Here is a 12798-nt window from a genome sequence, read left to right on the forward strand (position 1 = left end):
TAAATACTGCAGTAGCAGAAAAGTGGATGAGATTTGAACAAATCTCATCCACACGCTGCATAAATACTGAGCGGAAAAAAACGCTTATTCTACAAATAAGGAAACCAATAAATAAAAACTGGACAACCCCTTTAAAACTTCCATACAAATTTAATATATTATATGACATGCATTAACTAAATTATTTTACAATTGGTCCCACATCAGAAGTAATTTTTTCTAAATTTCTTAATGACTAATAATGTTGTTGCAGGACTTTAACACCAAGATGTCTGGTGGACAAAAATGAGAACTAACAACAGTTCCGTGACAAATTTTATTCTTCTGGGTTTCTCTCTTGACAGGCATACTGAATTATTTCTATTCATATTTTTCCTAATCATCTACTCCATGACTTTGATGTCCAACTTAGTTATCATCACCCTGGTGACATCCCAGAGATCACTTCACAAACCTATGTATTTCTTCATTGGAAACTTTTCTTTCCTAGAAATGTGGTATACTACTGTCACTGTTCCCAGGATGCTTAAAGATTTAGGAACTGGAAATAAAACAATCTCCTCCACTGGGTGCATTTCCCAATTTTATTTTCTCTTCTTTCTTGGAGCCACACAACATTTTTTATTAGATATAATGGCTTACGATCGATTCTTGGCCATTTGCTATCCTTTGAGATACAACAACCTTATGTGCAGGTCCACCTGCGTGAGGCTTGCAGCTACATCTTGGATTGCTGGCTGCCTATCAATTTCTTTGCCAGCTGCTATGATGTCACGGCTAGTCTTCTGTGGACCAAATACGATTGACCACTTCTGTGATTTCAGTCCTCTGTTACAATTGTCTTGTACTGATACCTTGTTGAATGAAATCATCTTTTCAGCCGTGGCTTGGACGGTAATTCTTGGATGCTTCTTTTTTACTTTTATGTCCTATGTTTCAGTAGTTATTACCATCTTGAGAATACCATCGTCCCTTGGTCGACAAAAAGCATTTTCTACTTGTGCTTCTCATATTGCAGTTGTTGGCATATTTTTTGGCACAGTCATTTTTATGTATATACGTCCAAAAGCTAAGAATTCTTCTTCAGTTGATAAAGTGGTCTCAGTGTTTTATTCTGTTGTAGTTCCCCTTCTAAACCCTATGATCTACAGCCTAAGAAACAAAGAAATGAAAAATGCTCTATGGAAAGCTGTGGGTAAATTAAAAAGAACATATTGAACACGCATATGTCTCTAATATAGCTTATGTATATTTATTAATTACTGTATAGCCAAACTAGGAATGTTCCAAGAATTTCAGTGGATTTTTTTTCCCAGTTAGCCATTTTTTTTTCACCCAGATAACGGTCCATACACACTATGGGGTTCTATTGGTTATTATAGGTGTTTTCACACAAATGCATTCGAATTTAATTTACCTATAGGAGAGTGATTTGTAACCAGAAAAGAATTGGAAAAAAATTGGATGAGCCTACATACTATGTGGGATAACATGTTACAAACAATGATAGAGTAAAATAAAAGATAGGAAATCTTAAATAAGCTAATGTCTAGAATATATGTGATCATTAAAGGGGTTGTAGCAGAAAAATAAATTATTACCGATCCACAGGATAGGTGAAAATGTTTCTTATAGCTGGAAGCCCCACTGCTGATACCCCCATCAATCGTTAGAAATGGGGAACCAAACCACCTCTTCCTCCTCACTGCTCAACTGCAGTGAGGAGGACAATCAAAAGAGCGGCGGTTGTGTATGTGCAATATCGCTCCATTCAAAATCTATGCGCAAGACGGAAACCGCGAGTACAGCGCTTGGCTGTTTCCGTTATTCTGATGGACATTGAATGCTCGAACACAGTTCCATTCAATCTCCGGCTCACTGTTGGGGGTTCAGTGAGGAGGAACAAGGGGTTCAGGATCCCGATTATCGCAATCTGTGTGGGTCGAAAACGTGGGACCACCAGCAATCAGACAATATTTTTTTATTCTGGCAATACCCCTTTAAGGTCTTGTTCACACAGTGCAGTTTTGGAGCAGTTCTTGCATGTGGTTTTTTTTCAGCAAAAGACAGGAGTTGTACCTGGATTTGGACAAAGAAAATGCATGCAAGTATTGCACAAAAACTGTTCTGGATGTACAAGTTCATACAAAGATTTGAACAGTTAGGGTATGTTCACACGGCAACGCCAAATACGTCTGAAATTACGGAGCTGTTTTCAGGCGAAAACAGCTCCTGAATTTCAGACGTTTTGACAAGTGCACGCGTTTTTCGCGGCGTCTTTTACGGCTCCAATTACGTCCCAACAAGTGACATGCACTTCTTTGAGGCGGACGTCTTTTTACGCGCCGTCTTTTGACAGCGGCGCATAAAAATACACCTCGTCTGCACAGAACACCGTAAGACCTATTAAATTCAATGGGCAGATGTTTGCAGACGGTTTTGAGCCGTTTTTTCAGGCGTAATTCGAGGCGTAAAACGCCTAAATTATGTCCGCAAATAGCGCGTGTGAACATACCCTTATATGTTAAATCATTTCTAGTCAAAATATTGAGTTAGAAGATGATGAATAAGCACCAAAGCCAGGTCAAAAAGTGTACCAATAAAGAAATAAGAAATTCCCACTAATGTGTGAATTTAGAGTTTGGTACATGGAAGTATTATGTCTTTTTCAGTTAACCCCTTCGCGCACCACCACGTAATAGCACGTCGTAGTGTGGAGGGTGATGTATGGAGCGGGCTTACGCGATGAGCCCGCTCCATACTCTGCGGGAGTCAGCTGTGTATTACAGCTGACACCCGGGACTAACGGCTGGGAACAGCGATCCCGCTGTTCCTGGCCGTTTAACCCCTTAAATGCCGCGGCCAATTGCAACCGCAGCATCTAAGACCTTAAAAAGAGGGGGGCGACCCCTTCTGACAGCTCATCATTCCCTCCGCGAAGCGATCGCGGGTTGCCGATGGTTGTCATGGCAGCCCAGGGGCCTAATGAAGGCCCCCAAGTCTGCCTTCACTCCGCCTCTGTTAAGCCCTGCCTAATACGCCTGTATTGCGTATTAGTATAGCACAAGGCCTCTGGCAGGGCTTAAAGGGGTTATCTGGGGACCAAAAATTGCTTTGCATTCATATTTTTATGTAAAAAGAAGTCACTTACCAATATACTTTATTAAAGATTCGGTACTGAATTGTGCCGTTCAAACCCAGTGAACTGTTCCCGCAAGTCCTGGAGCTTTTCTAATAATAATGATGCACCGACACTGCCCCACGTGACTGAGGGCTTGCTTCCTGTGCTGTTTGTGTCGGCGTGTTATCAATGGCATGACCGCAAGGGGCTGTCACATTGCATATTGCTGGGTTCCCCGAGCAGAGCATCAGCTAGCACTTTGCTCGGGACTCCAGCACTACTCCCGACATTTGGTCAGTGACTTCAGGGGTTTCCTATAGCTGGAGTTCCGGAGCAGAGCATCAGCTCGACACGATGCGGGTGTCGGCTGTTTGTTACAGCCGACACTTCAGAGTAATGAACGGCATAGCGAACGCAGCATTTAAATCATTAGAAAGAGGGGGTGACCCCCTCTAACAGCTCATCGCACCCCCTGCAACGCAATCGCTATGGCTGCCTGGGGGCCTAATGAAGTCCCCCAGGTCCGCCATCTTTGTGCACCTATTAAGAGCAGGGCTTAATAGAGCCCTGTCAGAATCACTATATACTGCAATACATCGTGCAAATGATCGCTGGTTGAAGTCCCCTAGGGGAACTAATAAAAAAAGTAAAAATGAGTTAAATAAAGTTTAAAAAAAATATATATAAATTAAAAGTTCAAAAACCCCCCATTTTCCCCCTAGAGCATAGTAAAAGAATAAATAAACATAATTGGTATCACCGCGTCCGTAAAAGTCTGAACTATTACAATATATCATTATTTAACCAGCACGGTGAACGCGGTAAAAAATAAATAAATATGTAAACGCCAGAATCTCTATTAAAATAATTTTTCCCCCGTTTCCTAGTACCTTATATGGCAAAATAAATGGTGCTACGAAAAACTACAACTCGTCCTACAGAAATCAAGCCCTCATAGTACTATATCGACGGAAAAATAAAGACATTATGGCTTTTGGAATGTGGGGAGGGAAGACCGAAAATGAAAATCTGAAAAAGGGCTGCGGCGGGAAGGGGTTAACAAATATTATTTTTTTTTGTAAAAGTAGTAAATATATATAAAAATCAGCATCGCCTTAATTATATTGACCTGCAGAATAAAGTTAACATGTCGTTTTTACAGCACAGTGAATGCTGTAAAAACAAAACCCAATAAAGAAAGGAGGAATTGCTGTTTTTCTATTCCACCCCACAAATAATTTTTTCCCCCTTTTTCAGTACATTATATGGTACAATAAATGGTGCCGTTAAAAAGTATAACTCTTTCCTTGCCGTTAAAAAGCCCTCATACATCCATGTTGATGAAAAAATATTATAAGTATAAGTGTATATAAGTTATTGTTATTGGAAGACGGGGAAGAAAACATTAAAATGGAAAAATGGCTGTGGCGGCAAGGGGTTGGTTCACTGTTGGCAAACCTTTACGTATCAAAGAATAGCAATTTACTAATCTAGTAAAAGTGCCTAATATATTCTTGTCAAAAAACAAAATTCCCCCATTGTTCTGTACATCTATCAGTAGAATGCAGGCTTTCATTTGGTAGCACATTAAGCAAGACTTCTGATTGATGGGGTTAATATAACTTTGACGAGTTTGAACATAAGATATCCATACGCTATCCTTCTCTGCTAATTCTGTCCACCACTAAAACATCTATTAAGGCTGGCTTCACACGACCTATTTTCAGACGTAATGGAGGCGTTTTACACCTCGAATTACGTCTGACAAGACGGCTCCAATACGTCGGCAAACATCTGCCCATTACTTTCAATGGGCTTTACGATGTACTGTGCCGACGACCTGTAATTTTACGCGTCGCTGTCAAAAGACGGCACGTAAAATAACAGCCTCGTCAAAAGAAGTGCAGGACACTTCTTGGGACGTAATTGGAGCCGTTTTTCATTGACTCCAATGAAGAACAGCTCCAAATTACGTCCATAAATGACGCCCTGCAAAACGCGAGTAGATACAATTACGTCTGAAATTCAGGAGCTGTTTTCTCCTGAAAACAGCTCCGTAATTTCAGACGTAATTGCAGTTATCGTGTGCACATACCCTAAGTGTGCATATATTGGAGAGATGTATCAAAACTGGTGCAAAAGAAAAGTGGAATGGAAGGATCCCAGACCTTTAGGGTGTGCAATTAAACTGTGGTCCCTCTCAGGTTAATCTTGGCGGAAAAACTGGTGACACTTGTCATTGGCCATAAACTTGGCTCGTGTGACATTTTGGCTCCAGGGAAGGTTTTGATCTTGGCTTAGTAAATGTGTTAGGTTTGGGAGGTAAGGGTGCCAAAGGTCAGATGACATTTGGCTCAAAGTAAAAAATAAGTAAATGCGCAATTGTCTTAGTCAGACCACCAGCATTCATGAAGATATGGGCCAGATACGGGTCAGAGAAGCTGCAGAAGTCACACTAGAGCACCGGAGGAACTGTAACAGCCTGCACTTGTCAACTGAAGGTGAATGGTCCCTATATAATGGATATCCTTATTGCAGAGCTGCGGAGCCATGGGAACGGCGGCCTAAGAGACGCCTTGCATATTTATAGCACGGCGATCTGGAGGATGATGGCTATGTAGACATGGGGCCTTCAGCTGAGGAGACATCAACGCCAGAGTGAAGTGGATGCAGAAATTCCAGTGACGTCAGGAGCAAGTGTCCACACAGGTCAGTGTATGAAGAGGCGAGACCTGGCATTCACTCCTTCCCAGATCAGAGGATGGCAAGGGAGGAGACAAAAAGCTGAGCCACCTATAGCGAGTTGTTCTCGTCAGTCTCGTAGAGGGACTACTAGTCTGAGGCTGTTGCTGTTCTCCCTGGGCAGGATCCACGTCGCAGGGTCTGGAGCATCAGGAACAGCGTCATCCTGCGAGTGGCAAGTCTGCGGTTAGGAAACGTCTGTTTCTTTAAGGTTGTCACGACTACTAGCCTAGTTTCTGTGCGGCTCTGGTTTGAGTTGCAGAGCCATTCTCATTTGTCTGTCTTCATCCTATCAGATTCTAGAATGGAGTATTTAAGTCTGGTTAGTTCTTTCATTGTTACTTGTGAATTTCTGTGAGATTTACAGCAAGGGAAACGAAATCTCGTTTACCTCGTAATCTCGCGAGATTACGCGTGGCTTGCTGGAATCTCACAGAAAAGATTCCGAAGTGTCAGGATTCTGAATACACATGACGTCCAGGCTGGAGGTCATGTGTATTCATTATCAGGACACTTGTGTATGTGGCTGCACATCGTTCTAGTAAGAACACTATGTGCTGTGTAAATGAATGGAGACGAGTGCATGATGCTGACTGGTCACTGATTCGTCAGCATCATACACTTCTATTCACAACGCCCAGTTAGTAAAACAAGTAAACACGCCCAGTTAAAAACACAATACACGCCCAGTTGGACATACGAAAAAAACCACGCCCAGTTTTCCATTTCAAAGCTCATTTGCATATATATAAAATAGCTCATAATTTGGCCAAAAATGAACGTTTTTAAAAAACAAAAACGTTACTGTTCTCTACATTGCAGCGCCGATCACATACAATAGGAGATAGGGATTTGAGAATCTGGTGACAGAGCCTCTTTAACTCCTGGCTAATGATAAGGGTATGTTCACACGGCCTATTTACGGACGTAATTCGGGCGTTTTTGCCCCGAATTACGTCTGAAAATAGCGCCTCAATAGCGCTGACAAACATCTGCCCATTGAAAGCAATGGGCAGACGTTTGTCTGTTCACACGAGGCGTAAATTTACGCGCCGCTGTCAAATGACAGCGCGTAAATAGACGCCCGCGTCAAAGAAGTGACCTGTCACTTCTTTGGGCGTAATTGGAGCCGTTATTCATTGACTCCAATGAATAGCAGCGCTAATTACGGCCGTAGTGGACGCGGCGTTCAAGCGCCTGCACATGCCGTTACGGCTGAAATTACGGGGATGTTTTCAGGCTGAAACATCCCCGTAATTTCAGCCGTAACGGACGCCCTCGTGTGAACATACCCTAAGACTGTTTTACCCAGTATTTGGGTATTAGTATTGCATTATCTAAATTCAGTATGCCAATTGAAGAAATTTTGGGCAGGTCATGGTGCGAAAACACCGAAAAAGGCCATACTTACAAATGGACACAGCCAGGTCAGAAATGCTGATGAAAGGGCGAGCAGGTGCTTTAAATAATAATAGCCACTCCCACTAGTCTTGAGGGGAGTGGTGTGTGGTGCATGGGATGTGTAGTCAGAAATAATAAATGAATAGTGTGTGTGCAAGTGTAATACTATAAGTGAAATATAGGGGGCAGTAATGAGTGAAGTGCCTCAATAGAAATAAATGGATAATGGGGTGCAAGTGAGTGAAACATGGAGGGATAGTGTGTACGTCATGAGGCACAACGTGTATAGCCAGGTAGAAGCCTATTTGTGACGCCTTGATAATTCATAGAGCGGGCTACCCTGCTTGCTATGCCAAACAACAAAACACCATACTCTCCCAGCATCAAAGACCTGGCTGTGTCCAAGAGAAGCGAATATACATAATAATGAAAAATACCTGGGGTATTGGTAATCATTTTGGCCAAAAGGACGCAAGCTCGCAATCCACGACAAGGATCCCCAGACTTGCGAGTCCCTAACTCCTAAACTGGAACAGAACGTTCCTGATGCACAAACAGAACCGATAAAAACACAGGGACATATACAAAAACACCAAAAAAGGCCATACTTACAAATGGACACAGCCAGGTCAGAAATGCTGATGAAAGGGCGAGCAGGTGCTTTAAATAATAATAGCCACTCCCACTAGTCTTGAGGGGAGTGGTGTGTGGTGCATGGGATGTGTAGTCAGAAATAATAAATGAATAGTGTGTGTGCAAGTGTAATACTATAAGTGAAATATAGGGGGCAGTAATGAGTGAAGTGCCTCAATAGAAATAAATGGATAATGGGGTGCAAGTGAGTGAAACATGGAGGGATAGTGTGTACGTCATGAGGCACAACGTGTATAGCCAGGTAGAAGCCTATTTGTGACGCCTTGATAATTCATAGAGCGGGCTACCCTGCTTGCTATGCCAAACAACAACACACCATGCTGTGTTGTTGTTTGGCATAGCAAGCAGGGTAGCCCGCTCTATGAATTATCAAGGCGTCACAAATAGGCTTCTACCTGGCTATACACGTTGTGCCTCATGACGTACACACTATCCCTCCATGTTTCACTCACTTGCACCCCATTATCCATTTATTTCTATTGAGGCACTTCACTCATTACTGCCCCCTATATTTCACTTATAGTATTACACTTGCACACACACTATTCATTTATTATTTCTGACTACACATCCCATGCACCACACACCACTCCCCTCAAGACTAGTGGGAGTGGCTATTATTATTTAAAGCACCTGCTCGCCCTTTCATCAGCATTTCTGACCTGGCTGTGTCCATTTGTAAGTATGGCCTTTTTCTGTGTTTTTGTATATGTCCCTGTGTTTTTATCGGTTCTGTTTGTGCATCAGGAACGTCCTGTTCCAGTTTAGGAGTTAGGGACTCGCAAGTCTGGGGATCCTTGTCGTGGATTGCGAGCTTGCGTCCTTTTGGCCAAAATTATTACCAATACCCCAGGTATTTTTCATTATTATGTATATTCGCTTCTCTTGGACACAGCCGGGTCTTTGATGCTGGGAGAGCATGGTGTGTTGTTGTTTGGCATAGCAAGCAGGGTAGCCCGCTCTATGAATTATCAAGGCGTCACAAATAGGCTTCTACCTGGCTATACACGTTGTGCCTCATGACGTACACACTATCCCTCCATGTTTCACTCACTTGCACCCTATTATCCATTTATTTCTATTGAGGCACTTCACTCATTACTGCCCCCTATATTTCACTTATAGTATTACACTTGCACACACACTATTCATTTATTATTTCTGACTACACATCCCATGCACCACACACCACTCCCCTCAAGACTAGTGGGAGTGGCTATTATTATTTAAAGCACCTGCTCGCCCTTTCATCAGCATTTCTGACCTGGCTGTGTCCATTTGTAAGTATGGCCTTTTTCGGTGTTTTTGTATATGTCCCTGTATTTTTATCGGTTCTGTTTGTGCATCAGGAACGTTCTGTTCCAGTTTAGGAGTTAGGGACTCGCAAGTCTGGGGATCCTTGTCGTGGATTGCGAGCTTGCGTCCTTTTGGCCAAAATGATTACCAATACCCCAGGTATTTTTCATTATTATGTATATTCGCTTCTCTTGGACACAGCCGGGTCTTTGATGCTGGGAGAGCATGGTGTGTTGTTGTTTGGCATAGCAAGCAGGGTAGCCTGCTCTATGAATTATCAAGGCGTCACAAATAGGCTTCTACCTGGCTATACACGTTGTGCCTCATGACGTACACACTATCCCTCCATGTTTCACTCACTTGCACCCCATTATCCATTTATTTCTATTGAGGCACTTCACTCATTACTGCTCCCTATATTTCACTTATAGTATTACACTTGCACACACACTCTTCATTTATTATTTCTGACTACACATCCCATGCACCACACACCACTCCCCTCAAGACTAGTGGGAGTGGCTATTATTATTTAAAGCACCTGCTCGCCCTTTCATCAGCATTTCTGACCTGGCTGTGTCCATTTGTAAGTATGGCCTTTTTCGGTGTTTTTGTATATGTCCCTGTGTTTTTATCGGTTCTGTTAGGTCATGGTGCGAGTCTAAGGGTATGTTCACAGGGCCTATTTTCTGCCGTAATTCGGGCGTGTTACGCCTAGAATTACGCCTGAAAAAACGCCCCTAATACGCCTACAAACATCTGCCCATTGCTTTCAATGGGAATTACGATGTTCTGTTCCCACGAGCCTTTATTTTACGCGTCGCTGTCAAAATACGGCGCGTAAAATGACGGCTCGTCAAAAAAAGTGCAGGACACATCTTGGGACGTATTTGGAGGCGTTTTTCATTGACTTAATTGAAAAACAGCTCCAAAAAACGGGCATAAAAAACGCTGTGAAAAACGAAGCGAAAATCGCGAGTGGCTTAACCCCTTCAGGACCAAGCTCATTTTGGCCTTCAGGACCGGACCCATTTTTTCAAATCTGACATATTTCACTTTATGTGGTAATAACTCCGGAACGCTTTTACCTATCAAAGCGATTCTGAGATTGTTTTCTCGTGACACATTGGACTTTATGATAGTGGAAAAATGTGGTCGATAAATTCAATATTTACCAGTGAAAAACACCAAAATTTGGTGAAAAATTGCAAAAATTTGCATTTTTCTAAATGTAAATGTATCTGCTTGTAAGACAGGCAGTTATACCACACAAAATTGTTGCTAATTAACATCCCCATATGTCTACTTTAGATTGGCATCGTTTTTTGAACGTCCTTTTATTTTTCTATGACGTCACAAGGCTTAGAACTTTAGCAGCAATTTCTCACATTTTCAAGAAAATTTCAAAAGGCTATTTTTACAGGGGCCAGTTCAGTTGTGAAGCGGCTTTTAGGGCCTTATATATTAGAAACCGCCAAAAAGTCACCCCATTTTAAAATCTTCACCCCTCAAAGTATTCAAAACAGCATTTAGAAAGTTTCTTAACCCTTTAAACGTTTCACAGGAATTAAAGCAACGTAGAGGTGAAATTTTCAAATTTCATTTTTTTTTGCAGAAATTCATTTTTATTCTATTTTTTTTGTAACACAGAAGTTTTTACCAGAGAAACGCAACTCAATATTTATTGCCCAGATTCTGCAGTTTTTAGAAATATCCCACATGTGGCCCTAGTGTGGTAATGGACTGAACCACCGGCCTCCGAAGCAAAGGAGCACATAGTGGATTTTGGGCCTCCTTTTTATTAGAAAATATTTTAGGCACCATGTCAGGTTTCAAGGGCTCTTTCGGTGCCAAAACAGTGGGAATCCACCAAAAGTGACCCCATTTTGGAAACTACACCCCTTGAGGAAATTATCTAGGGGTATAGTGAGAATTTTGACCCCGCAAGTTTTTTGCAGAAATTATTGGAAGTAGGCCGTGAAAATAAAAATCGTCATTCTTTCAAAGATAATGTAGGTTTAGCTAATTTTTTCTAATCTCCACGAGGACTAAAGGAGAAAAAGCACCACAACATTTGTAAAGCAATTTCTCCCGAGTAAAACAATACCCCACATGTGGTTATAAACGGATGTTTGGACACACGGCGGAGCTTAGAAGGGAAAGAGCGCCATTTGGCTTTTGGAGCTCAAATTTAGCACGAATGGTTTGCGCAGGCCATGTCGCATTTGCAAAGCCCCTGAGGTACCAAAACAGTGAAAACGCCAAAAAAGTGACTCCATTGATAAAACTACACCCCTTGAGTAATCCATCTAGGGGTGTAGTGAGCATTTTGCCCCCACAGGTGTTTCATAGATTTTATTAGAATTGGGCAGTGAAAATAAAAAAAATCCTTTTTCTTCAATAAGACGTAGCTTTAGCTCCAAATTTTTTATTTTCTCAACAAATAAAGGAAAAAAAGAACCCCAACGCTTGTAAAGCAACTTCTCTGGAGTACGGCAATACCCCACACGTGGTCGTAAAATGCTGTTTGGGCACACGGCAGGGCTCAGAAGGGAAGGAGCGCCATTTGCTTTTGGTGTACAGATTTTGCTGCATTTGGTTTCTGGTCGCTATGTTGCATTTGCAAAGTCCCTGTGGGACCAAAACAGTGGATCCCCCCCAGAAGTGACCCCATTTTGGAAACAACACCCTCAAGGTATTCACCTAGGGGTGTAGTGAGCATGTTAACCCCACAGGTGTTTTGCAGAAATTCGTGTGCACACAATGTGGGAGAATGAAAATGGGAATTTTTCCTTAGATACGCCAATATGTGGTGCCCGGCTTGTGCCACCATAACAAGACAGCTCTCAATTATTATGCGGTGTTTCCCTGTTTTAGAATCACCCTACATGTGGCCCTAATCTTTTGCCTGGACATTCGACAGGGCTCAGGAGTGAAAGAGTACCATGTAAAATTGAGGCCTAATTTGGCGACTTATAAAGTATTGGTTCACAATTGCAGAGGCTTTGATGTGAAATAATAAAAGAAACCCCTGAGAAGTGACCCCATTTTGGAAACTGCACCCCTCAAGGCATTTATTAAGAGGTGTAGTGAGCATTTTCACCCCACGTGTCTTTTCCATAAATCATTGCGCTGCGGAAGGTACAAATTAAAATGTTTCCCTAGATATGCCAATTCAGTGTCAAATATGTCGTGACCAGCTTGTGCCACTTTTTTTTTTATATACACCGTTCACCGTACGTTATAAACTACATGTTACCTTTATTCTGCGGATCAGTACGATTCCGGCGATACCAAATTTATAGAACTTTTTTATAACTTTTTGCACAATAAAATTACTTTTGGAAAGAGAATGTATTTTTTCTGTCGCCAAGTTGTGAGAGCCATAACTTTTACATTTTTTCATCGATGGAGCTGTGTGAGGGCTTGTTTTTTGCGAGACGAGGTATAGATTTTATCGGTACCATTTTTGGATACATGCGACTTTTTGATCACTTTTTATTTCAATTTTTGGAAGACAGTGACCAAAAAAACAGTAATTATGGCAGTGTTTTTGAGGGTTTTTTTTTACGGCGTTCACTGCG

The 12798-nt window shown here is 41.9% G+C and overlaps 1 protein-coding gene across 1 annotated transcript; it reads left to right on the forward strand.

Moving 5' to 3' along the window:
- Positions 1 to 285: 285 nt before the first annotated feature.
- On the forward strand, positions 286 to 1218 carry LOC142650172 (olfactory receptor 11L1-like). The gene has a single exon (XM_075825592.1). The coding sequence runs from the start codon at positions 286 to 288 to the stop codon at positions 1216 to 1218; it is 933 nt and encodes a 310-aa protein (XP_075681707.1).
- The last annotated feature ends 11580 nt before the right edge of the window (positions 1219 to 12798 follow it).

This window comes from Rhinoderma darwinii, chromosome 1, assembly GCF_050947455.1.
Source record: "Rhinoderma darwinii isolate aRhiDar2 chromosome 1, aRhiDar2.hap1, whole genome shotgun sequence".
In the NCBI taxonomy this organism is placed as follows: Eukaryota; Metazoa; Chordata; class Amphibia; order Anura; family Rhinodermatidae; genus Rhinoderma; species Rhinoderma darwinii.